The following is a 27,749-nucleotide window of genomic DNA, read 5'->3' on the forward strand; positions in this document are numbered from 1 at the left end:
GACTCCTCAGACCAGCACAGATGACCTACATCCGCGGGCAAGTCATCCTTATTTTTGTTCCCTGGCCTTTGCGGGAAGGGGCTGGGGGTGGGGGGGTTGAAGAGATGGAAAAATATGTAGAAGCAACTTTTCAGTTTTTCAAATCCGGGGCGGGGGGAGAGAAGGAGTCTTCACGCAGATTTCGTAACCCATTAGAAAATATTTTTCTACCCCTCAGTGTGGGATAGAGGCAATTCTCAACCTGGAGATGAGCTCTCCGGGAAAGAGATTGAGGGATGAAGGCTCACTCTTAAATTGTTCCCATGTTTATTTTCAGTTACCTTAGCACAGAATGTTCTCCCAGGCAAGGTCTACTAAGACACTCTTTAATACAAACACAGTTGAGTTGGATCACAGGAGAACTCGCTTAAAGACATAGAAATGGTGGCTTCAACTATTAAATTGTTTTGCCTCCTGCCAAGTGAGATCTACAGCTCTGTTTTCTTCTCCAAGCTCTGTACGACGAGGAGGAGGTAAGAACAAAACAGGGCTTCAACCCACAGCACAAGTGCCCAACCCTCTCTCGGGAGAGCCTTGGTGGAACCCCCCATGGAAGCTGTGTGCTCAGTCGAGGGAAGGGATAAAACGAAGATGCATCCATGTAACTCACAACACAGACAGGATACCCCCGGGTCGTTAATAAATACTTTATTATGAACCACCGTGTGGGAAATGAGCACAAAATTAGGAATTCTTTTTACAACATTTAATGTCGCTTCTGACTCTGGTGTCTCACAACCGAAATGAAGCTTCTCATTTGTAAGCTCCTCACGTGCTTTGTTCAAAGCGCTTTTAAAACGTAGGGGAACTCAAAAAGGGGAACACAGGTTGGTTAAGTCCATAAAGTCATTTAGTCACATAGCTTAGAAACGCTCATGCCCAGACTGGTTTGGCTAACGTTTGGACAGGCTGTTAATTATTTGGTAACAATGTAAAAGGATTGTTTATTTTATTCATAAAACCCTCTGTTAAGACTTTCAATATTCTGGCTCTCCTGACATGAAATTAAGAGGCAAAATGCTCAAGGCCATTGCTACAATGTAACAGATTTACACTGGTTTTTAAAAATGGGCTGCCCCTTGCAGGAGCAGGCAGGGTCGCAAGTGGGATTCCAAGAGGGGGTCCCAAGGGAGAAAGGGACGGGTCTGCTTTACCTAACTGCCCACCTGCTCCGTGAGACCCCGGCCAAACTGTGCTCAGCTGTGAATTCCCCTCAGACACAGTATTTCCATTTAAATTTCTTTTCCAGAGACCCTTTTCTTTTTTTTCCTGAGGTAAACAATGAGAAAGGGGGTCCTGTCTGCTCCCCTTTGTTGTCCCCTGACTCGCAACAAATCTGGCACGTAATAGGTGCTGAATGGTCACTTCATTAGAAATCTCTCCACTTGGAGCATCTCTAGGACAAGTCTAAGTGGTTTGTCTTTAGTACCATTCCCCAGGTCAAAATCTTCCCTCGGGGAAAACGACTTCACGAGGATTTTTATGTTCGTGGAAACAGAAGATAAAGGCAGGCTTCATACGGTTAAAGGTATTTGGGTGTCGATGTACAGAAACGGAGGATAAATGGAGAACACATCTCATTCCCCAGAAATGGGTTCTGCTGGTGGGGACATAGCTATCCTGCGCACTCCATTTAACCGATGGACAGAACCAGGCCTAGAAAAGAGCGAGGCTTTCCTAGGGTCCTCCCTTCCCACGACCCTCCTGGCAGCCCCTGGCGACCTTCCAGTTCCGTCGGGTTCAGCTGACTTGCCCCGAGAGAAGATGGATGGAAACTGTTCTGTGGGTCTTTAGTTCCCATCACTGGGCCCAGGCAGATGCATGCAAGATGCATTCAGATGACGACTCCTGCCCACACGCGGACCCCTGAAGGGACTGGCCTGGGGCGGGGAGAGATGGGGGCAAGCCTAGAGCATCTTAACAGCAAGCCTGAGTCTCAGGAAGGAGACAACATGCTGCCCCCACGGGGCAGGTCCCTATAGGGAGTGGGGTGCACCCCGCTGGGGGCCCCACAGCTCAGAAACCTCCAGAAACCCCGGGCCGGCTATCAGTACAAGAGGGCCAGGATCATACCCCAACTCGGGCCTAGAAGTCAGAGGCTGGAAGCCACTTTCTTATATGGGGAATGGATCTTTCTATTTCATAACTGGTAAAAGATTTTTATATGCAGAGCCCGAGCTAAGGAATTCACTGTGATGTCTAATAAACCTGACCCCCCTCCCCTTTTTTCTCCCCTAACTGAGAGCCTCAATTTGCTATTTCCCAAATACAGGTTTCTGGATTACTTCTGTTGATCTTTTTCTTTTCTTTTCTTTTTAACTCAGAAACAGGACCAAGTTACCTTCAGAACACTGACTTTATCAACCTGGACAGTAGCCCTGCAATTATTTATCACCAGCAATCAGAAGGTTATTTACACTTCCACTGCTTCGAAATTAAGTTGGGAATGATCACCGGGGCCGGAGACTTGCCAATAACTCCCATTTTATAAAAGGGGTTTTATAACCCATGTGTATAACATTACCAAGATATAATTCTCTAGGAAGAGAATTCCTATTACATTTATTTATTTTTTTGCAAACAATTTTAGACGCAGGGTGTTAAACTGATTGAACTTTCACAAGATTGACGTTACTGCTTAAAGTGCTTGAATTGGTTACATTAAAAAGAAAATTAAGGTACAGATTATTTTAAATAAAAACTAAACTTTCTTTTCTTTAGCAACAAAATCAAACAAAGGCCACACAAATACAGTAACTACTTTGGTTACAAAAAAAAAAAATGAAAGCCAAAAATAAATTAATGTAATACTGGAAAACAGAAATTTAATTAGGCAGAAAAGTGGGAAATAATTTTCTCTGACCCATGCCATTTACATGAGTTATTCACAACAGTGTGCATAAATGCCTTGACCATCTAAGAGCAAATGAGGGCAAAACATTTAGTGCACGGTAGTTTAATACATGTGAATATACAAAGTTGATCAAAATGCAGTTTAAAGATAAAACCCATCTGTAATAAAGCTACACTCCAATAGCTAAAATAAGTCCTAAGCCCCAGTTAGAACATAGTTCGTGGTTAGGCATGCCTGTGAAATTAAGCACATTCATGAAAATAAATGTATAGGGACCATTCCTATCATTTTTTTCCCTATTTCATCTGAAATCCAAAATATGCCAGGCCGTAATGCCACATACGACTGGCTTCCGATTCAAGCCAACACCTTTTTGTAGTGTTCCTTGACTCTCTGCACAGCAGCCCACTGCTGCCTTGGAATGGAAAATGCACCCGTGTAACAGGACTGGGGGTCAGCATTTCGTCAAAATTGGTTCTCACACAAATGCCTTTTTAGCAAACTGTACCGTAACCTAGGTGCTCAGCTAGTAAGTAACCAATAAAGCAAACATGTCTTCTCTCGTTCAAGTGGGAAACACTGTAACTTATTCTGAAACCGCAGCAGTTAAAAGAAATACAGCAGGCCCACTCACTCTCCGCTAGAAAATGACACACAAAACCCCTGCGATTTGAGGGAATACTGCTGAGCCTTTGTGCTATCGTTGACCTCAGAATGGTCGCACACATCTCACACCATTCTCTGCTTTCCACGATGAATGAGGGATGAAAAATGGAAGTGTTTGCATGCTACTGTCTTTACATGAAGTGAAATGATACAGGGGAAATGTAGCTGCCTTGTGTTTGTCTCATTTATTGAAGAGGAAAGAAATGATCAGATAGCTCTGAAGTTTAAAAATCTGATGGAGTGACTGCAGATAAGTGTGATTTGGTCTTTCTCCAATCTTCTTTTCTTGCCTCACCATGTTAATGCTTTTCCATTACCTTCCATACTTGTTCTCTATTCCTAACCTCTATCCAGGAATACTGAATTTTAACTGATCCTTTCAGTTTCTTCTGTTAAGTCACTGGGAAAAACTCTTTACACATACAAAAGAAATAATATTAGTAATAAAGAATATGCTCTGAATCTAGGACTTGGCATTTAGATATTACTACTGTAGGCTTCCAATTGAAAATTTTTTTTCTAATAAATTAGCTTCAAGAGTCATTTCAAAGATAATTTTAATAGTTTTTCTTATGAATCAGTTCCAAATATATTAGATATGATCCATCATTATTTTTTTCTTAAAACTTTGCAACCTGCAGTCAAATATATGGGTTATATATAGTACAAACAATTCCTTGTATCAGTCACCTTCAATTGCGAAGTGTCTCTCCTTAAAAACAGAATAAATACTCACCTTCCAGGTAAGTGATTACTGCATATGTTTCATGGAGGAAAAAAAAAGACAAAATATTTATAAATACGAATTTGCCTCTAAACAAGGCAAGGTATATTTTCGTCACTTGTATAAAACAATAACGTGAAGATCACCCTGTTTTTGTCTTTTCCAGTAAAAAGCAAAACGTTTCACTACAAGCATGAACAAATGAAGTGTTGGCATGCTTAGTTAGGTTCTGAGCAATAAACAGTTCAAGGTATCTTAAAGACAAGAAATCCAGTTTTCACCTAGATAAAGTGCTATGCTCTTCATTGTTACAAGATGGCCGCTAACATGTTCGATTTCAGTTTTAATTCACATTATGCCAAACATCTGCGTGTTCACTCGCCGATTTATTAGGTAACAAAATAATACGTTCACAGTATGTTAGAGTGTATGGAAGTCACTGGCTTCCCAAAGGACGCCAAGATCTAGGACCCATAGTTACTTGAAAGAATCCAAAAACCAGCTCGACAGCAAAACACCAAACTGACCCTTTCAATAAAAGGTACCAACACGCGTATGATCTAATAAATACATACATAACAAAAGTGAAAAAGGTAAAAGTAACTCTAGTGAGATGAGGTTCTTCCAGAAAGCGGTCCTGTCAAGCATTCAAGGAGTCTGAGCCAAAGAGATGCCAACATTTTGTTCATTCCTCCGCCCACCCACTCGCACTTCCTCGGACCCACCTCCACACCCAGCTAACTCCAGTAACCCCTCTTGGGAAGGTTCCATGGCAGTCCCGGGGCTCATCGGTGCCTGCACAAACGGCCGGAAACGTGACAAAGCCAACGGCTGGGCAACGAGGCCGATGGCGGCGAGGGGGCAGCGCCGCCGTCCTCACTGAGCGAGAAGGATGTGGGCACTGCCTGGCCACAGAGGGCTGGGCCGGAAGCAGTGGCCACGGTGTCCCAGCCCTGCGACCACAGACCGCACAACACCGGCAGGCCTGGAGAGACACCCGTGACAATGCTCAGCAGTGCCAGAGAGAGGACAGACAACTCACGGGACCTCACGGAAGTAGAGGGTCCCTAAAGACAAACAGCACAGGGTTCTTTTCCTGCCACATGGTTTTGGTAGAAAGAGCAGAAAAGTAGCTTCTCCCTGTCCACGGATGCTTCCTCCTCTGGGCTTCGCCTGCCCTGAGCTCCCTCCCTTCTTAGCCTCGGGGGCTCACAGCCCTTGGCTGGCGCTAGCCACCAGCCACCAGCCACCAGGAACAGTTTCTCGTCACCCTGTTCGGCCTGGAGGAGGCTTTGCGTACTGAGGTTACTCACTTTGAAACGTTTTCGTTTGCACAAACTTAAAGCTATGATTGCAGCCCCCTAAAAGGTGAACATCTACCCAATTCTTCTGTCCTTCTGGCGGGAACGAGGCAGAGCAGCAAACACTGGGTAGCAGTGCGTCTGGGGACAAGGCAAAGGAATGCACTGAGACACGATCCCGGGAGGCATTTAGGCCGTGCAGCAGAGACCCAAACAGACTGCAGACATTCGCTGGAAATGTCACTCGGATTCAGCCAGACACGGCCAGTGGTGGGGCGTTTACCCGATCCTAAAATTAGCAACTGTTACTCATAGAAATCTTACTACAATCTGATTGCAGTTAACTCTACCTCAGACTAAAATAAAACCACGAGTAGTGCTGCATGTAAAAAATAAAATAAAATAAAATAAAAAAATAATAAACCAAAGGGAGAGAAAGTCTAACACAGCCAGACCATCAGACGTGGCGTCCTACCCCTGGTGGGCAGCTGGGGAGGAGAGGGTGCAGGGAAACCACATAGGAGTGCTTGGAACATTTCCCCCCATTTGAGTGAGTCCCGCAGTTCTTTAAGTTATTCTCTTGATTGATAGAATAAAATATATCCAGATTCTGAATTTTTTGATATATCTGATGTCAGGCCATAGAATTCTTCAATAGCTTGGGCATCTATTTTCTGCAACAGAAGAGACACAAAACAATACCATTGTTTAACATGTGGATGGAGAGAAGGAGAGAAAAGTGAACAGGATGGACAAGAGAATGTAAGGAACACAGTTCTAAAAGCACAACTGGGGGCGCCTGGGTGGCTCAGTGGGTTAAGCCTCTGCCTTCGGCTCAGGTCATGATCTCAGGGTTCTGGGATCGAGTCCCACATCGGGCTCTCTGCTCAGCAGGGAGCCTGCTTCCTCCTCTCTCTCTCTCTGCCTGCCTCTCTACCTATTTGTGATCTCTGTCTGTCAAATAAATAAAATTAAAAAAAAAATAAATAAAAGCACAACTGGGAACTCTCAGCAGCCACCTGGCAGTGCCCCAGACTTGACAACGGGCCACGGTTACGTAAACTGCAAATTGTTGAGGAGGAAAGCCACCCTTTAATTTATGAGGCCACCATATGTGGGCACTCTCTGAAGAAGGCGGGGCTTCTGCCTTTCAAAGGATAGACCAGGGGGGTCTTGAGGAAAACCTTAATTTCTTCAGATCATCAGAGTTCATTCCCTTTAGTGTCACCCTGTGAGCTAAAATGGGCCTTGTCCGACAGTGGCATCTCTTCAGCTAGGACTCCTTTACAACAAAATCAATACACGGAACAACTTGAGTGTGATGGAACGATTTTTAGGTCCAACAAACTGAAAAGGAATTTTTAACAACCGATACAAGGAAAATCTGGTATAATGAAAGAATTCTAATAGAACCTTTTTTTTTTTTAAGGTTTATTACTTGGTCTGTACCAGACAGGGCTTCAGTCGCGGTGGAAAACAGGGCTTAGACATAAATATGATTTCGGGGGACACAGAGAACTCACATCCATGGTGGACCAGTCAACAGGAACATAGTATCAGTATCAGTGAGCCCCCATCACAGCCCCTTGTCTCTTTCCACAGAGAATGAAGAGCGGCAGAGTTTAGTTTCAAGAGATACGTAAACCATTTGAGGGGAAAACAGGCCTGTTGTAGGAAGTGCCCCCTCCCGCCCCCACAAACTCCCCCAAACACAGTCTGTGCCCCAGCCCCACTGAGGGTAACTGGCATACCAACCTCTACAATGTCATCATCAAACAACAGCCAGAAGCCATGACTCTTGACGATCGTAATATAATGCCCACGGTTGGGACCGCTGGAAAAGGACAAAAGTTGTCAGGTTACCATTTACTTCTTTAAAAAAAGACTATGTCACTCCATGTAAGCAGTGATTTACGAGAACAAACTATCTCGAGTCTGTGCCCACGGTGGTTTGGTGGAAATGCAGGGAGGGAGAGCCGCAGGGCGTGCTGTGGGGCACGTGAGGGAGTCTTCTGCAAAAATGCAAAGACACGGGTCTTCTGAAGACCCACAGTCCCATGGGGAAAAGCAGGCATTCAAACTCGACAGTGACTGGACACCCACTGTGTGCCAGACTGTCTCCTGACTCTCAGACAAAAGAGCAGCAACGAAAATAAAGTTCCCACCTTCTCAAGGCAGAACTAAAATACAATATTTCAAGGAGTAATGAGGGCCATGAATAATAAAGCCAGAGTGGGGCGCCGGGGTGGCTCAGTTGGCTAAACCACTGCCTTCGGCTCAGGTCATGATCCTGGAGTGCCAGCATCGAGTCCTGCATTGGGCTCCCTGCTCTGCTGGCACCCTGCTTCTCCCTCTGACCTTTCCCCTCTCAAGCTCTCTCTCTCTCATTCTCTCTCTCTTTTAAATAAAAATAGAATCTTAAAAAAAAAAAAGCCAGAGTAACAGCGTGGAAAGAGACCACACACAATCCTGTCCCAGCTGAGGATAGAATCATAAATGGATGAATTTTCAATGGATGTTTTTCCATGCTTCTATCTATAGCTAAGGAATAAAAAAATATTTGCTCCAAAGGACAAAAGGACTTCCAGCAAAAACTCTGCATCTCCATTATCTAGGGGCCTTCTCTCTTACTCTGTTTCTGATTGGGTAAAGACTACAAACAGCATAAAGAATATTTTTAAGAGTACATGTAAACAAAAAATTTTTTTTTTAAAAAGAGTACATTTTAGGGGCACCTGGGTGGCTCAGTGGGTTAAGCCTCTGCCTTCAGCTCGGGTCATGATCTCAGGGTCCTGGGATCGAGTCCCGCATTGGGCTCTCTGCTCAGCGGGAAGCCTGCTTCCCAAAGCCCCCGAACTGTGATCTCTGTGTGTCAAATAAATAAATAAATAAATAAAATCTTAAAAAAATAAAGTTTAAAGAGTGTATTTTAGATTTATTTTGCAGTAAGGAGGAGCTCAGAAGACATTCTCGAAAGTACCATCACCACGGAATCTTATGGCCCGGGAAGGCACAGCTGGGGCTACCCGGGGACCAGCAGAGCCTCCCGCTGTCCCGCAGCGCCCGCTTCCCCGCCTGCCCTCACCTGCCACAGTGAACCACCACGGCCACCAGGTCGTACATGCGGTCCAGGTTCACGGCGTCGCTGGACGTGTTGAAGAGCCGGAGCTCCAGCGGGAAGACCACCCGGTAGGACAGCTTGGTGTACCTGTGCAGCTGCTCCATGTACTTGAACCGTTTCAGGTGCAGGGCCAAAATCATGGGCAGCTTCTTCACTCTCATCCTAGGGGACCACGAAACAGACCGTCAGCTGTCCCCCACGGCCGTCAGGGGGACACGAACCCGCTGCCACCACCCCAGCGGACAGCAGGAGGGGCTCACGGGCGTCAGTCCCGCAAACACGCGGACCGCTCGCAAGAACCAGAGGAGCGTGCGTGCGCTGAGCCGGCTCCCCCGACTCTCGGCGAACCGGGGCACAGCCGGCCAGGGCGAGGGGCCACGGCGGGTCTCGGCTTCAGTTTGGGCAAAGGAGCCCGTCCTGAGTTTGTACCAGTAAAACCCAGGACGTGCAACTGCTCTCCATGACTGCCTGCTTTTTGCTGCCTTCCAGAAAGGAACAGTCTTTGGGCAACCACAGCCCCCTCCACCCCATCTGGAAACAGTGGAGAGGCGGGGGGACAGCTCTTGAGAGAAGCGGGGGGACGGAAAGCAGAAGGCTGAGGTTTGGACTTGCGAGTTCTGAGGACCGGCGGGGGCGCTTCCCGACTACTCCGCAGCCACCGGGGAGCCGGGAGCACGAGCCCCAGTGCGGCCCTCGGTGCCGCCCCTCCGAAAATGCAGGGGTTGGCTTCGGGCTACTCTCCCCAAAATGGGCTTCGTGGAGCACCGGAGGTGTTCACCGAGCCGGGGTTTTGAGGGTGCTGCTGTGCACAGGGTTACTTTCTATTTTGAAGTTCTGCTGTGCACGGCATGATGAAGGGCTGGCGAAATCCTACAGTGAAGGAAGTGTTCTCCTATGTTGGATGCGGCCTTCCCCAAACTTTTATGAACACAGAACGCTTTTTTCCCTAGGTGACCATGAATATTCCTCAGCAAAAAACTCACACCAACAACAGTTTATGTAGGTAACTCTGCTAGAAGAGAGGCCCTTCGGTCACCTTCCAGGACCCCCCTCCTGGGTCCGCATCAATGTCGTTCAGCTTGTATACGCTGTCAAAGCATATTTATTTGAAAAATAATTTTAAAGAGACTATAAATTTTAAGAGACTACTGTTCAGGATTCTACTGAAGTAAAACCCTGTTCATAAAGATAAGAAAATAGTAAGGCCAGCAGAAATGTAAGAATCGTGGGGAACCCCATATTTTACTATTTTTCAAGAATCATGGGGAACGCCATATTTTATAGGAACACACGCTATTTTAACCAATAAAACCTCCAAGGTTGAGCAGGACACATACTGGTGCCACATGGGGAGGTCTGGGCTGGCCGTGGGCAGACAGATTCTAAGGACAGGGAGCAGAAATGAGCTCGCTGATCACTCCCAAGAGTTCACCAGCTCTGCCCTCCATTCCCATCTGCCAGAATGACTGACCTTTCGTGAGTTTTGATGCAATGAGGATAGACGTGCACGTCTGGGGGGCGGGCAGAGCCAGGGAGGCTGGCACAGGAACTACTTCCACCTGGGCTCTAGACCCCGGAAGGCTTCAGACAGCAGTAACGAGCTCCTGTGAGTTATTCTGAATATTCCACAACCACAAGCAGGGTAAGTTTAACTCACGGGAAAGCCTCACGGGCTAATTAAAATGTCAAGTTTCCTGATATCTGGGGCAGACCACAGAGAAGCCCCGACTACTGCAGACTGTCCAGGGGCTGTAACCGGCTGGTGCTGGTAAAGATAGGTGAGTTTGGATCCAATATCAGTTCAGAAAGTGATGACCTCTTATTGCCCATCCATTTAACTGATGTGCTAGCAGTTCCTCATGTTTCCACATTCAGTGATTAACTTTTTTCACCTTCTGCGTCTCTGTGCACGCACAGAAGTTCCAACACTCAGGCAATCCCAACAATATTACTAGAGATCTACTAGGTGTTGTACGCCCTGTCCTTTTTATAATCTGACTTTCATCCCAAGTGGATAGTAATTACACCTGATCTCACTCATTTACCCAGCACAGTATCTGGCACACGGCATGCAATAAATATTAGTAGAATGAATGAATGAACAAAGGACCCCACAGTCAGACAAATGGACAAGTCCCCAAGGTGGCATTCTTACCCTTGTTTCTGCAAGGAGGAAGGCAACTAACTTCTCCAAAGCGACTTGGCCATGAGCCCATGAACTGGGACTCAAAATCAGACATGGTTCCTTCCCTCAACACAAAGCCACCCTCTGGGCTAAATCCTTTACGCACCTTTTCTGGGCCTCCTGTTTGCTGCAGCACGTTTCACAATAATATTTCTGTTCACTACACAGTGTTTCTGTGTTGCTGAAGTCTCTGCGGAGAAAAATATTTTCCATCTCAAAACACAGTCCAAAATGTACTTGCTATACACCATGTTTTAAACTCTTTATTACCCATAGGGTAATTTTTAAAAAAATATTTTCTTTATTTCTGAGAGAAAGAGTCGAACTGTTACCCACCCGGCACACTTTCCCTGAGAACCTGAGTCAGCCCAACCTGGGGCTCGATCCCAGGACTCTGAGATCATGACCTGAGCTGAAGGCAGATACTCAAACCGACTGAGACACCCAGGCGACCTATAGGTAATTTTTAAGTGCATGTGGGGAAGAAGTAATGAGAACAGATCTTTCTGTTGAGTCAGTGCTATGATTACCATTAGACCATGTCTGCTGGACTGGGTTATGATTTCACCACCGGAGATGTTCAAAGGCATCTTTATTTCATGGTACATGGGTGGATATAAATGAGGGTTTCTAATGGATTCAAAAAACAAATCTCAAGGTTTAACAAGACTACCAGTACCCCGGCGATTAAAAATTAGAACAGAAAAGTACTCACTATCATAAAAACCCATTGTTACATTGTAGTCATGTCCAAAAAAGTCAATCACATAAAACAGAAGATGACATTATCAGGTAGTGAAAAACAGTGTATCTCGGGTGATCTATATTTTCAAAGGGCACAAAGGTAAAGATAATGGTATTTAAACCACATACAACTGCCCTTAGACTGAACTAAGAAAACCCCTAATTACCAGGCGATGCCGGCTTCCTCCAATCCCCTGCTCCCCACCCCGCACCCTGGATCCCTTTGAGGACAAATGCCGCTGCGACGTTAGATCTGTATTCACCCCCATCATGAGGTTTTACTGCACTACTTATGGTTTTCATTTTTTAAATGTCACGGCTTTTCATTCTTTCCTGGTCATTGAGATTCTACTTAACATTCCTGTGGTAAGGCTTCAAAGGCTGAGGAGCACATCCAGAATGTAATACCCTGGAGTCCAGAGAGAGCCTGTGGTACTTCTTTATGCACAGGGAGCGTCCAAGCAGCAGAATGATCAGATTTTATTAAAGAGAAAATGTTATTTACATGGTGTTATTGACTCACACACTTACACACAGCTTATCAAAGAAACCGTAGACGGCTCATGCGTTCACTACTCAGACGTTAGGCAACGGTCCCCTGGGCTTGGTGCAGGGGCTCGCAGAAGCGCCTGCGCTTCACGCTGCCCTCACTCTGACAGACACGTGCAAGTGAGCCGGTCACAACAGGCAGTGCTCCCCACAGGTTAAAAAAACAAAACCACCGCATACACTTCTCACACCTAAAGCCCTCGAGCCGGTGCCCAATTCGCTTAGGGATGAAACCAGATACCTTGCCCGGGCCGGACCCCTGACTGTTCTTCTGACCTCCCTCCGAGCCTCCCTTGGAGTGCCACCCAGCCTTTCTGCCTCAGGGCTTCTGCACGTGCCGCTGCCCCAAACAGCTCCTTTCCAGATGCTTTCATGGCTGGCTCCACTCACTGCTCAGAGCTCAGCAAAAATATCACCTCCTGGGAAAAGACTTCTCTGTCTACTTTCTGCAAATCCACCAGCCTTTACCCAGTTGGCTGTCTCGCTCTCTTCTGAGCACTCAGCACCGTCCGAAACTCTCCTCCTATTTACTTGATCGCTTGCCTCCTCTCTCTGTGGGCAGTGGTTCCTTCCATCTGTCTCACTCACTGCCATGTCCCCAGCCCTGAGGACAGGCCCAAAGCACCAAGGCACTCCATCTGTGGGCTGAGTGAAGACAGAAGCAAGTGTATCAAGTCCAGGGGAAAGCACCGAGGAAGGAGAAATGAACCTGAACTGGGGTGATGCACGCCATTCCCAAGGGGTGATGCCGAAGTCAGGTTCTCAGGGAAAGTGTGCCGGGTGGGTAACAGTCCAGGATTCCAGACAGAAGGACTGCTGCCCCACAGGGACATGGAGGCGAGGTGGGGATTGTGTCCCACAAGCTAGTGCGGACCCCGTGGCTCTAGAATTCCACTAACAGGTCTCAGCAAGGAAAAGACATAATCAGTGCTTCTTGAGAAATACCATTTCTGGTAGCACTATGGAGGAAGGACCAGAGGGGCTAAGAGGCCAGAAAACAATTTAGGAGGCAATTAAACTCAACTCGCAGATCTCAGGTGCTTGGGGCCTAATGGAGACTCAGACTTAGCTGAATGAACACAGGCTAACTCTTCAGCGAGGTAACAAATGCGAATGCTGTTCTTGGCCTACACAGGATTGGGGTGGAGCTGGTGGGTGCGGGGCAGGAGGGGGAGAGGAGAGTCTGCGTGACGGTGGAGCTGCACATCGTTGGGATGTCCACCACAGACGCACCTCTGCACCCAGCTGAAGAACCAGAATCATTAAGGCAAGCCCCACAGCAAATAAGGAATTACATACTTTCTACTCTTGCTCTTCAAAGCAAGTTCCCTGAAGTATTTGCAGACCCAAATAGGTGGAAATATACCAAAGTTAGTATTTGCTTGAAAGGCCCAAATTACAAATAACCACCATCCTGCCCCACCCCAGCTGCTGGAGGCTCACCGACCCCCCCAACCCACTCCTTAGAGGGACACGGTAACGCTCCCAGGGCATCTGCGGGGGGAGAATGGGACAATGAGGCTAGGTCAGGAGAAGGGGCTGACCCCAGCAGGTCACTGAGTGCAGCTGCTCTGCCCTCCCTCCCAGAAGCCGAGGGGAATCCAGAGACATCGGTAACCTCCTTCCTGGGGTGCACCAGGTGGGAAGCTTTGTTCTAAGGCTGACATCGGCAATACCAGCAGTTCTCCTGGCTGCCCCTGAGAATGACCTGGGGAGCTTTCAAAGCAATCTCAGTGCCTAGTCCCTCCCCTGGCCCCCACTCAATCACACAGAAGCTCTCTGGCTGGAGCGGGTGGTTCCAATACGCCTGGAAGTGTGAGCAGCCACTGTTCCCAGTTTCTTTGTCAGCCTCGACATGCACCTGTGCCACCCAGAGATCTCGTCAACATGCAGATCCTGGTTCGCTCATTCGTTCTTGGGGAAGACTAAGATGCTGTTCTAATGAGCTCCCGGGGGCGTCAGTGATGCTAGCCCATGGACCACTATCTGAGCAGCAGATCTCAAACTTCGGTGGTATTAGAATCACGTAGAAAATTAATTAAAAATAGAGGCCTAGGTCGCCTGGGTGGCTCAGTGGGTTAAAGCCTCTGCCTTCCGCTCAGGTCATGGTCCCAGGGTCCTGGGATCGGGGCCGCATTGGGCTCTCTGCTCAGCAGGGAGCCTGCTTCCCTTCCTCTCTCTCTGCCTGCCTCTCTGCCTACTTGTGATCTCTCTCTCTGTCAAATAAATAAATTAAATCTTTAAAAAAATAGAGGCCTAGGCTCATTGAAGTTGAATACGGCCAGGGCCAAATTGTGGAAGCAGCCCAAGTGTCCACGGGTCGATGAATGGGGAGGGGCGCTATGTGTGTATTACTCAGCCATAAAAAAGAATGAAATCTTGCCATTTCCATCAACATGGACGGAGCTGGAGAGTACAGTGCTAAGTGAAATAAGTCAGGCAGAGGGGACTTAAAAGAGGCTTCTCAAAGTAAGTAGAAAAGGAACTCGTTTTAGAGAAGATCCATTTTTAAAACAGAGCTACGGGAGAATGAAGAGCTTCTTCCCTCCCAGCGGACCTCCCCGGCACCCGGAGAGCCGGCACTTTAAATACGAGGAGGACAAGGCACGGGAGAGTGGCTTCTGAACAACCCTTGAAGAGGAGGTTTCTGTGAAGGAGCCGTGGGGAAGGAACTCGGGCACTGGAGCTAACTGCAAAAAATACCCAGAAGGCCATGGAAGGATAATTAAGATAAACTTCACGTATCTGAAGTTTCTGCCTGAGGCCATCCTTGAGCTTTTCAAAAAGAAGAAAAGAAAAAACATCCTGGGTATTCACTTGCGATACAGATGGCTCACCCTGCCTAGACAGTCCTGAAATTTGAAATGTGAGGATTCTAGTTCAGCTTCGGAGCCCTGTTCCCTGACTGTAACCACTGCTTACTTCATCATTCCTCTGGGACAAAAGCCAGGAAACTATAATGGAATTAATCATCTGGAAGGAGGTGGCAGAGACCTTACATTCAAATACTACAATTTCAGCTCGATTTTTAACTTCTTTTTCGCCATCAAAATGAAAGAAAGGTAACATATCACATCAGAAGACAAATGCAGACATGGTAAGAAGGAAATTCACAGTTCAAATTTTAAAAACAAACCCTTAAGAATGCAAACCAAACTGAACCATGAAAGGGGAACCCCCCCCCAAAATGACTGTACTCATCCCTTCTCTTTTTCCTCAGATGGAAAACGCTAATGGGTCAGCCGGGCATCACTGATTCCCGGGCCTTTCTCAGCACTTTGTTCTCCGGGGATAGGTTAGAAAGCGGCCACTCCCAGCCCCAAACCCTGGGAGTGTGAGGGTGAGGGGCAACACCCAGCCCAGCCCAGTCTTCCTGTTGGAGAGGTGAGATGTCAGGCACCTGTGAAGGCAGGTGTGGGTAAGTCAGTCAAATCTAATGTAGTTTAAAAAGCATCCAGGGGCGCCTGGATAGCTCAGTCCATTGAGTGTCCAACTCTTGGTTTGGCTCAGGTCAAGAACTCAGGGTCGTGAGATCGAGTCTCTTGTCCGTGCTTAGGGGAGTCTACGAGATTCTCTCTCTCCCCGCCGCCCTCTGTCCCTTCTCCTGCTCACTTGCTCTCTCTGGAATAAAACAATCTTGAAAAATATTAAAAAATTTAAAAAAAGAAAAAGGCATTCCAAAGCTCTTTCATACTCTCCTACCCCAGCTTCAACATCTTCAAATGTCCCCAGCCTGCCTTCCTCATGCAGGCATGACCAATACACACATTTCTCAAATCCACTCATCAATCAATCAATCAATCAAGGTAACATAAATCTGAGTTACATTTCTTCATAACAAGTTTCCCCGAAGATTAAAATCATAATTCACCAGTCAGCCCTTTACCTGGCTGACAGATCTCAAAGCTACAGCCACTGCCAGCCATCTGTCCTTCTGAGCAGCCCAGGAATTTCTTAGAAGGGAGGAGAAGTAGTCAACCTAACCAAATTCTCCCTAACATCAACGTGTTTGGGAAAAAAAAAAAAAAACCCAAACAAACGGGGAGGGAATATGCAAGTAGTATCTTTCCTCCCATTCTTTCACGTGCAGCTGAAGTTGGCAAAACCATGGCTTTTTCCATTGCCTGTGATCATTACACCTTGGGGAAATCAGAGATGGCTTCCTGTCACAGGACTATCAGGGACCCATGCTTACACAGAATCTTCCACAACAAAGGCCGCCCTGGCCTACAAAACACTTTGCCAACAAAGAGTTAACACACTAGTCCTAGACACCTGGAACTGAGGCACTTGGACGCATGGGCTGGTGCGCCACACCCGCGGGAAACTCCATGTAACTAGCTCATCAGCGCAGGGAGCCGATGGGGCCCTGGGAAACCAGAAAGCAATCAGCGCCCCCAACACCCACTCACATGACACAACACCAGGCGCAGGAGCCAAGAAGCTCTTCCGTGTTGGCGTTGGTGCCATTGCCCTGCAAGACGACGTTCTAACAGCCAACCACCACCGCCAGTCCCCTTAAGCTCTCCTTCTGAAAGGTTCCAAGTTACCTGAACTCCTGAAATGACACTTCTGTCACTCAATCACCATCGATAAAGATCCACTGTGCCTCATCAGACACTAGACAATGTCCAAGCTATGGTACCTTAAGCAACAGGAGGCCGGCCCTGACCATGAGGTCCCGCCTGGCATCCGCACAACCAAGCACTCTGGAGACCTATTTAACGTCCTTCAGGGCACCGATCATCGCCTGTGGAGTCCTCCTAGAATGTAAGGGCTGTGAGAGCCTCAATGTGTCTGAGGCTTGCTCCTCCGTGCCCAGTGTCTAGAGCAGGGCTGGGCTGCTTCTAAGCCCTCACAAAAGCAGGGCGGGGGTAGGGGGTTGGGGGTGTGGAAGGGGAAGGGATGGAAGAAGGGAAACAGAATCACGTCTCTGCATCGCCTCTGGGCACATTTCCAATGTTCAAGTCAACACACAATACGCCTGGAAATCCTGGGCAGGTGGCGTTCTGCCCTCCGGGTTCCATACCTTCTCTCGGTCTTGACAAGGAGGCATATCTTTTCATCACTCATCTCCACAGAACACTGAAAGATGGAGGAACAGACGGTTCCCCCACTGGTTCTCAACTCAAAAGTACGTAATCTTTTAAATTGGCTTAGAAAGAGTAATGGTAGGCATGGGTAGCGTGTGTTAACCATGTGTGTCAGAGACAAACAGGAGAGAGAGAGACACCGATGAAAGCCAAAGCCCACATCTGTATTAAAGATTAAAACTTATTTTTAAACTTAAGGACTAATGACTTGATCCTCTTTCTTCTCAGCATGATCCTTCTTCTCTACACCACATATACTTATTTTTAATCTCTCTTGGGAAAGAAGAAATAGAAAATAATAGGATTATATGGGTTTAACTGAAAGGAAGATTACCTCCCGAGGAAATACAGTATTTTCCCCCCACATATTTACTGGCCTGATCAAAAGCTCAGATCATGGTCAGAATTCAGGAGGTTACCTCAGACAGTGGGTAATAGATGTATTCTGCTCCACATCGACAGAAAGGTCAAGAAAATCTTCATCTTTGCTACTAACCTGAAGCAAAGAAGAAAGAAAAAAAAAAAAAGATTAGGTACAAAATATATAATAGATACAGTAGATAAAATTCTCAACACTTATAGGCAACTAAAACCCAAAACCACAGGTGTAGTCATGCGTGGTTTTGTATGCTCACTGGCAACAACATATACTGAAAATAACCCCATCTAGAGAAAGCCCCAAATTCTCAATGTACCTGTATTCCTGTTCCAGCTTTCTTTCAGAACTTTCAATAATTCACACTCAACCAGATTTCGCTTCCTCTCCGTTCATTTTTCCCATCGTTTCAAAGTAGGAAGAATCAGACAAAACACCCATAGACCCCAAACTGGCAGAAGAAGAAAAAATGGAAAAAAGACAAGAGACTTCTAAAACTCCCTACTCTGAGGGCCAACCTCTGTGAGGCTGTGGGCGGTGCCTTCAGCCAGTCCCCTGAAATCACTCCTGCAGGAGTATGTATGGGGCCAGGGAGATAACGGGGGCCGGGCTGGAGGGGACACTGGCCGCAGGTGCACCTGTCCCCTCCCCGAGCTGGGGAATGGCCTTCATCTGGCCTTCACGGCAGAGCCCTGAGCTGTCTGTGATCAGTGGGACCTGGAGCCGGCCTGGAGCACCGGCTCATGAGGGCCACCCTTCGGGAGCTGGCTCCCCAGCCCAGTTGTGCCTCGGCGCCCACTGTTTAGACCACACCAAACCTGGCATTCCAACTCGCTGAAGTTCATGGAGTTACAAACGGCCAGCATTCCAGCAGTTCACTAGCAAGCCTGGCATTTGACTTCCTTGCTGTGGGAGGGGCAGACTAGCTCAGCAATGACCTTGAAGTGCTCAATCAATCGGCAGGAAAGTGAGAAAACACTTCTTTAAGTGGGACAACCACTCTATGACCCGATACTCCACTGTTAGGCCACTTTCTAAAGAAATACTCAGAACACAGACACAATCTCTTATACTTTCATTACTGCACACAACAAAGGGTGCGGAGACACACTTCCCAGTTTCATCTCCGGTCTCTGCCACTTACGCACTGAATGACCGCAGGCCACTTACTCAGCCTTGCAGTGCCTCAGTCTCCTCATCTATAAAGTGGGGACTGTAAGAGTAGATATTCATCAGGTTGTTGTAAAGATAAAATAATACATGTAAGGTGCTTTCAAAGGTAAACACTCAGTAAGTCGGGGAGGGGTACAAACATTGCAAATGGCCTCAAATGAGCCAAGAGCTGGGAACGGTTTACTACCTGGTGGTATTGCATCATATTAAATTAACACACAGGCTATACATCCTTATAGAATTGACCTCCAATTTTGTATAAAAAAGGCATGTATACATTTACACATACACACACATGCCCTTACACACACACACTTCGTCATTCTGCCTTTTTTTGGTAAATGGCACTTGTTACTGCTATTGCAGAATGCATGAAAGGCCCAAATATTTGCAACTGCCTACACTGGCTTCTTTGCTGGAGGACTTTACAGATCCTCTCATCAAGAGATGTGTTTCTCATCCTGATTCTGAGTTCAGCCATATGACCTGCTTTGGCCAGTGGGATATTAGAGGACACGTCATAAGCAGAAGCTTGAACAGGCATTTATGAAATTGCTCTCTTGCATTTCTGTTGTCACCATAAGAAAGACAAGCCCAAGTTAGCCCAATGTGTGTGTGTGGGGGGGGGGGGGTTTAAGATTTTATTTATTTGAGAAAGTGTGTGCCTAAGAGGTGGGGAGGTGGGAGAGGCAGAGGGAGAGGGAGAAGCAGACTCCCCACTGAGCAGGAAGCCCGACATGGGGCTTGATCTCAGGATCTCCAAGATGATGACCAGAGCCAAAGGCAGCCGCTCAACCGACTGAGCCTCCCAAGGGCCCCCAGGCTGGTCCGCTATGCCCAGGAAGAAGATGAGAGGCCCATGAAAGAGAGCTGTTCTCACCAGGGTGCCCCAGCCAAGCCCAGTCTAGAGCAAAATGCCTAGGCAGCCTGCAGATACAGGAGTGAGCCTGCTGAAATACTAACACACAAGTTCAGCGCAGGTCCAGCCTAGACCAGGGGGCCTTCGGCTACTCCAGAGTTGAAGAAATTGTAATAAATGACATTGATTTAAGTCTCAGAGTTTTGGGGTAGATTGTAACAAAGCAACAGATAACCATACAATGACTTCATATTATAAATATCTCATTTGTATTATTTTACTGTCTGACTCTCCCTCACTAAAATGAAAGACTGGCTCTGGTAATGACTAAGATCTGGCCATTCCTACACTCCTCCAGAAAGCTATGAAACTCAGCTACCTGTAAATACAAGTAGCTACCTGAAGGTCCTGGAGAACAAACACAGACGGGGAGAAGAGTTGCACAGATTAAGTTCATGGTTTCATAGCCTTTACCTGGGCATCTGGAGGGGAACAAATGCAGTCTGTCTGGTCTTGGAACCAGAAAACTAAGTCTGGGAAACCATGTCTATGGGCCACAGAGGTTGGAATCTCAGCGGGTATTCCCAACTCTGGGCGACTCCCAACACTTCTGATTGCCCACTCAACCACCTATGCACAGAGTAGACTCAGCAACTCAGCCAGAGATGAAAGGGCTGACCAAGGGTCTGCTGCCTAAGAAACGGATTTGTAGTTTGAGTGCAGCCAAGATGAACCGCCTGTCAGGACTCAAGAAAACAAAACACTCACTGAAGAAAAATAACGGAACCCAGAGTTGTCTCAAGTTTTACATCCTCAGTGTCCTAGATAACATTCAAACTTATAAAACATGTGAAGAACTAGGAAAATGGGAGACAGTCTTTTACTTTTTTAATTAACACAGAATGCATTATTTGCTTTGTGGTACAGGGCTGTGATTCATCAGTCTTATATATACCCAGTGCTCATTATATCACATATCCTCCCCAGTGTCCATCACCTAGTTAATGGAAGATATTCTTAAGACAACTGAAACCAGTCCTCAGAGGATGCAGTTGTTGAAATTAGCAGACACAATTATTTTTTTTAGCAGATAAGAAATCTCAGCAGAGAAGTAGAAAGAAAGAAAGAAAGAAACAGAAATTCCAGAAGTGAAAAATTAATATACCAGATGGACTTGACAATGAACTGGAAAATGACAAAGGAAAGAAAAAGTGGACTTAAAGACAAATCGACAGAAAATTATCCAACGAGAATAAAGGAAAAAAGAAATAAAAATTAACAGATACTCAGAAAACTATTAGAAAATACCATATTTATAACTGGAGTCTCAGAAGAGGAAAGAGAATAGAGCAGAAAAGCTATTTGGAAAATAATGGCAAAATATTTCCTCATTTGCTGAAAGACATACATTTGTAGGTTCAAGATCCTCAACAAACACCAGGTAGGATAAATACAAAGAAGGTTAGCCAAGGCACATCATAATCAAACTGTAACAAGTCAAGAGTAAAAAGCAAATCTTAAAAACATTGAGAGAAGAATGACGTATTACAAAAGAATGGTTCAAGTGGGAGCTGATGTTGCATCAGAAATCATGGGGGACAGAGACAGAAGGACAACATCTTTAATGTGTCAAAAGAAAAAACTGTCAATTGGCCATGAATTGATCCTTCAAGAATGGAGACAAATTAAGGAGAATTCATTATTAAAAGACCTGCACTGCAAATAAAACGTTAAAGGAAGTTCTTCAAGCCAAAGGGAAATGATACCAGATGGAAATCCAGATCTTCAGGAAAGAAGAAAGAACAGTAATTTTGACACTGCCCTGTGGGGTTTGTAATATACATAAATGTAATACATACAACAGCTACAGCATGAGGACACAGTAAGGCAGGGACAGGCAGAAGGAATATACACCTGTATGGTTACAAGCTGTTTTATAGGAAATAGTAACATTATTAACTATATGTGGACCGTGAGGAGTAAGGAATGTATATTATGATCTCTAGAGAAACACCCAAACAATACACACACAAACACATATTAAGAGGAAGACTAAAATGGAATTGTTTATACAAATATATATGTATATATGTTAATATTTTTTCAAAAAAAGCAAAGGAGGAGGAATATAAAAACAAAAAAAAAAAAAGAGGGGAAATCAATAGAAAACAAATAATAAAGTGGGAGCCCCAAACCCAACCATACCAGTAAGTACATTAAACATTAATGGAATAAACATGAGTGGTGGCCTGAGGCTTGCCACAGAGATTACTGGCTAGGTGTAAGGGATCGTACTGGGGTAACAGAAATGTTTTAAATGTTTTAAAACTGGAATATGGATTCCAATAAAAATTAGAAAAAACTGGATGATGATGATAACTGCACAACTCACCACATTACTTTAAAAATTACGGAGAGGATGAAATTTATGGCATATAAGCTATACATCAATAAAGCTGCTTTTTTAAAAAGTAAGAGGGGGCGCTGGGGTGGCTCAGTCAGTTGAATGACCGACTCGGGATTTTGGCTCAGGTTGGGATCTCATGGGTTGTGAGACTGAGCCCGGTGTTGTCTTGTCAGGCTCCACACTCAGTGGGGAAATCTGTGATTCATTCTCCTCCCCAACCCCCAACTCACACTCTAAGATAGATAAATCTTAAAGAAAAAAAAAAAGGCGGGGTGCCTGGGTGGATGGCTCAGTCAGCTGGGTGGCCAACTCCTGATTTTGGCCCAGGTCATGGTCTCGGGGTCCTGGGATCAAGCCCTGCATTGGGCTCCGTGCTCTGTGAAGAGTCTGACTCAGGAGTCTCTCTCCCTTTCTCTGCCCCTCCCCCTGCTCTCTCTCTCTCTTAAATAATCTTTTTTTTTTTTTTAAGATTTTATTTATTTATTGGACAGAGAGAGATCATAAGTAGGCAGAGAGGCAGGCAGAGAGAGAGAGAGTCCCACTGAGCAGAGAGCCTGATGTGGGACTCGATCCCAGGGTCCTGGGATCATGACCTGAGCCGAAGGCATAGGCTTTATTTAACCCACTGAGCCACAGGCGCCCCTCTCTAATCTTAAACAATCTTTAAAAAATAAAAAGGTAAAACGTTCATGAAGCAAAACCTGACAGAAAGAAATAAAATTATCCCACCATTGTAGTTAAGTTTTTTTTAAGGTTTATTTAATTGAGAGAGAGACACGGCATGAGTGGGAGGGAAGAGGGACAAAGACTCTCAAGCAGACTCCTCGCTGAGTGTGGACCCCAACAACGGGCTCAGTCTCACGACCTGAGCTGAAACCAAGAGTCCGGATGCATAATCAACTGTACCCCCCAGGCACCCCCCACAATCACAGTTAGGTTATTTTAATCCCTCTTTCTCAGCAACTAACAGAAAGGCTAGGGGGAAATCAAGGAAAACCTGGGAAATCTGAAGAACTCTGTAGTTACAAAGTATATATTCTGTTCGACCCCGGGGTTCTCAACAAGGGAAATGTTTCCTTCCGAGGGACATGTGGTAATGTCTGGACACATTTCCGCTGTCACCTCCTGGGGGCTGCTACTGGTGTCTAGTAGGTGTGCTAGATGTTGCTAAGCATCCTATGATGGGCAGGGCAGGAACACACAACGAAGAATGATCCGACTTTAAAGAGTAAGAGTTCCAAGGCTGAGAGACCTTGTTTTAAAGTACACTTACTGGGATCATCCATGTGCTGGGATATAAAACATGTCACTGTAAATTTTAAAAGACTGAAACAATACAGAATACATTCCCGAGCCACGTGGAATTAAATCTGAAGTCAATCAAATTAAGCTATCTAGGAAAACCCTAAATAATTGCAACTTAAAGAACATACTTCTAAGTAATACATGGATCATGGGAAAAAAGCACAAGAAAAATTAGAAAACATTTTGAACTAACAACGAAAAAAAAAATCAGAATTTGTGGGATGCGGCTAAAGCAGTGCTTAAAGGAATACATGTAGCTTTAAATGTGCATATTTGGTAAACAGAAGAGCAGGGACTACCTTTTCTGGTTTTTTTTTTTTTAAGATTTTATTTATTTATTTACTTAACAGAGAGCAAGAGAGCACAAGTAGGCAGAGCAGCAGGCAGGGGGAGAGGGAGAAGCAGGCTCTCTGCTGAGCAGGGAGCCCGATGTGGGGCTCAATCCCAGGACCCTGCGATCATGACCAGAGCCGAAGGCCGTCACTAAATCGACTAAGCCACCCAGGCGCCCCTTCTGTTTGTTTTAAATGCTACATCCCTTGTGCATAAAATAATTTCCAGCATTTAGTGGGGACCCAATAAATATTTACTAAATGCATGACCGTGTAACTGAACAAATGGAAAGATTTGTAATATCCAATGGTGGCATCTGATAGCAGAATTATAAATGATTTTCTTTTTATACATTCCTGTGTCCAATCTGTAAAAGATAATCCATAGGTATTTTATTTTTTAATAAGTAAAACTTTTTAACCCTAAATGGTCCTTCTCTAGGAGAAAATAAAAGAATCAGAGCCAACTGAAGTCATATGTAACTTAGAGAGCAAAGATCAGGTTCCAGGAAAGCTTTTACTGGAAGGATGCACAGACAAAGAAACATTGTCTCCTGCTGGACACAAATCTTTTCTCTTCTTAATTATTCTAGGAAAGGGAAAAAGGTACAAACCTAATTAACTGAATGAAAAAAGTTACTGTACCTTCCCCTAGTGCCCAATGTAAACTGCTTCCAGAATTTAGAGTGTGAGCAAACACTGCTCAGGGAGATCACTCCCTTGGCAGATTTGAACACGGGGCTCTAAACCCTTCCTTTAGGATTTTTCTCTCCCTCTGACTCAGACTGATACAGTCAAAAACAATGGGTGATCGCGCAATTTTTTTTTCTATTTCTTTTTTGCCTTTCTCTCTCCCCAGAAAGCTGCCAGATAATGAAACCATTTTCTTCCCACACACAAGGATCTCATTCTGGTCTAAGTGAAAATACAGCTTGTCTCCAAGGAAACATATATGTCACTAAGACTCCAATACTCTCAGCAAGCAAGGGCTACGTCTTATTCTTTCTTCTCCCTAGTTCTGGGCATGGAGTTCCCCCAAAACTAGCTTAAAAGGTATCTAGGAAAATTAAGTGACCTTACCTGTTCTTCCTTTTATTTAATTAATTACAAATCAAACTAATAGGGCAAATTAGTATGTGGGACATACCTACCTACAAATCACGAGCTTTCCAAAGGTCCTGAGTAATTAACATCATATTCAAATGTGCTTCGAATCCCCAGACTCCTTTCCTTGGCGCAGCAGAAAAGGTGGCCAAGCGGCTGTTGCACGATGATCAGCCAGGAACTGAAAATATGCTGTTTCAGAGCAGTGTGACAGAGCAGTGGGCTTAGGGAAGGCGGGAACGACAGCCCACCTGAGGGACGCAGAGTCATGTTTCAGTGAACTCACCCGGCCACTTCGCCCGTCCCCACTCCTCATGTCTAAAGGGCTCAGAAGCTCTACTAAATCCATTGTAACCTCTGCAAATACAGCAAGGAGGAGCCGTACAATTGGCACTTAATAAAGCAGCTCCTTAGACCGACTTTGGCTCCAGTGACAGATTTAAATGTGCCTTAAAGCCTCCAGGAAGCACTAAAAGCCACAGGTTTGCAAAGCAGAAACTCAGCTTACATGGAACGGGGGGAAATGAACAACAAGCACCACAACAAAATTAAGCTCCAAGTGGCCCCTCAAATCTTAGGAACCATGCGAGGAACAGCCGAAGAAGCACCGAGGCTAGGCTGGGAAGTCCCCATGCTGCAGCCCTGAAGCGCCCTGATCAAGGTTACATGGGCGAGTGTGTACTGAATCACCCCCTTAAAACAGTCTCTGCAAGTGTATTGCAGAGTGAAACTGTTCGTCTCCATAAATCGTTCGGTTGACATTTGCACTGCAATCACCAGCAACATTTACAAAGGGTGAGACCAAGAAGAAAAAAATTCACGTTTCCGGAGAGCATGAAGGCTGGCACAAAGAGCTCTGCTCAACTGCAGGAACCGGCGGGTGAGCTGGCTACGGTGGCAAGGCCCCCTGCTCCCCCGGGGGCTAACGAGCAGCTCAGGACCTCACGCAGCGGAATCCCACTGTGAGATCGCACACTGCCACAGCAGAACCATCTAAAGGCTGTTTGCCTTGGGCCAGACATTACTCAGGGGGGGACCCATATTTCTCACCCCGTGAAGGAAAACTTAAATGTTAGGTCTTCTTTTACACTAAGTCCTCAAAAACAGCCTGCAGGCTATGTATTTTCTTCGAAAGTAGCGGGCCTGCCTAACAATTAGAGCTTTCTAAAAATGGAACGCTTCGCCAGGAGATTGAGTTCCCCATCTCTGGCCAGAGGACAGGAGATGCTGGTGACCAACTGGCTAGGATGTCACAGAAGGGACGCAAGCACTGGCAGGGAAGGATTGGATGACTCCTAGGAACCCATCCAGTTAAAGGATCTAAGAAATGGAGGTGATGACCTAAGTAGCTCCGGAGAAAACTCCTGCCTCTAATCCCTTGAAGAGACAAAAAAAAAAAAAAAAAAAAAAAAATACAGGAGCACCCGGGTGGCTCAGTTGGTTAAGCATCTGTCTTCAGCTCTGGTCATGATCCCAGGGTCCTGGGATCGAGCCCCACGGTGGACTCCCTGCTCAGTGGGGAGTCTGCTTCTCCCTCTGCCTTTCCCTCGCTCATGCTCTCTTTCTTCCAAATAAATAAAATCTTAAAAAAAAAATTAAAAACTACAGGTTTTTCAGAGTGTGCCATCCTCCATAAAGACAGACTCATACATTTGCTCTTACTTCCACAAAGCAAGTATTTTTAATGGCTGGAATCCCATTATAACAAGCAGCAGAGGGAGAGGGAGAAGCCCTGAGATCATGACCCAAGCTGAAGGCAGACACTTAACTGGCTGAGCCACCCAGGTGCCCCGCCATCACCCCAAAGTTTTGAAGGGAATCTCTGGGCCCCCAGGAAAGTAACAGGCTGGTGAGAGTTTCTGCCACACAACTATTTGAGGGCGCATTATTTGCATTTGTTGGGATCAAATAACCTGTTCACAGATTAAAAAAAGAAACTACAGACGTCACTAAGCCTCTCGTGTGAGCCTTCCTGAAAACTCCTACCAAGTTTTCCACAGAAGGGCTTTAGTAACCACATCAATTTCCGTGACAGCCGAAAAGGACAGCCCAGCTACACTGTCTGCTGCGGGCTTCCTGGGCAACCACAGAAACGCGCCGCCCCAGTGTTCTGGTTCCTGTGGCATAACCTCACAGGGGACTCTGTACCGCTCCTTCACACCATTTTACAATCGTCGTGACAAAACTCACTACTCCTTTTGTTGTTAAGGTCTGCCTTCCACATCCAAGTTCCAGAAAGGCAAGGCTCTCGCTGTATCCTCGGTATCTGTGCTTTTACGCAGCAGGTTGAGGCGGGGTGGGGGTGGGGTACTTACAGAACGAAATTAAGACTCAGCTCCACAGCCACCATATTACCCAAAGTGAAGCCATCTAAGAATAGTAGGTATAGACAACAATGTGGAGAAATAATGATCATATGCTCCACATGTAAAATGGGACAAGAAGTTTTCTGATAAGCATACCACAGGACCTAAAAAATATAGATAGAGAGGGAAAAAAATATATAGAGAGATTTATGTACACTGGATTATATGAACTGGAATGTTCATAGCAGCATTGCTCATGGCTGCCCCAACCTGGAAACAATCAAATATCCGCCAACAGTGAGATGAACTAGTGGACTGGCCCCTATTCACGCATGGAGTACTATACAGCAACGAAAACGAATGACCGCATCCCGCAACAGCACAGCTGAATCTCAAAGGGACACTCGACAGGAAAGCAAAACCAAAACACAGTACATGGAAGAATACATACTGTATTATTTCATTCACACGAAGACAAAAAACAAGACAAACTGAATGATGCATCTGAGTTACAAGTTCACTAAATACTCAAAACAGTAAGTCACAAGTTCACCAAATATTCAAAGAACAGACTGTTATTAGTTGGACAGGACAGTAACATGGAGGAGGCA

At 45.9% G+C, this 27,749-nt stretch overlaps 1 protein-coding gene across 2 annotated transcripts in view; it reads right to left on the reverse strand.

Moving 5' to 3' along the window:
- Window positions 1-672: 672 nt before the first annotated feature.
- The window catches only part of USP46 (ubiquitin specific peptidase 46), a 57,307-nt gene continuing 30,230 nt past the window's right edge, over window positions 673-27,749 (reverse strand). For both annotated transcript variants that reach the window (XM_045079743.1, XM_004764954.3), the window contains exons 5-9: window positions 17,696-17,772; window positions 10,997-11,080; window positions 8,670-8,867; window positions 7,340-7,418; window positions 673-6,258 (exon numbers count right to left, since the gene is read on the reverse strand). In XM_045079743.1, coding sequence (XP_044935678.1) covers window positions 6,157-6,258; window positions 7,340-7,418; window positions 8,670-8,867; window positions 10,997-11,080; window positions 17,696-17,772 — 540 coding nt within the window. In that variant the 3' untranslated portion in view covers window positions 673-6,156. The remainder of the gene's footprint in view (window positions 6,259-7,339; window positions 7,419-8,669; window positions 8,868-10,996; window positions 11,081-17,695; window positions 17,773-27,749) is intronic.

The sequence above is a fragment of the Mustela putorius genome, unplaced genomic scaffold (genome assembly GCF_011764305.1).
Source record: "Mustela putorius furo isolate JIRA1106 unplaced genomic scaffold, ASM1176430v1.1 tig00000430_pilon_pilon_pilon, whole genome shotgun sequence".
NCBI classification, from domain to species: Eukaryota; Metazoa; Chordata; class Mammalia; order Carnivora; family Mustelidae; genus Mustela; species Mustela putorius.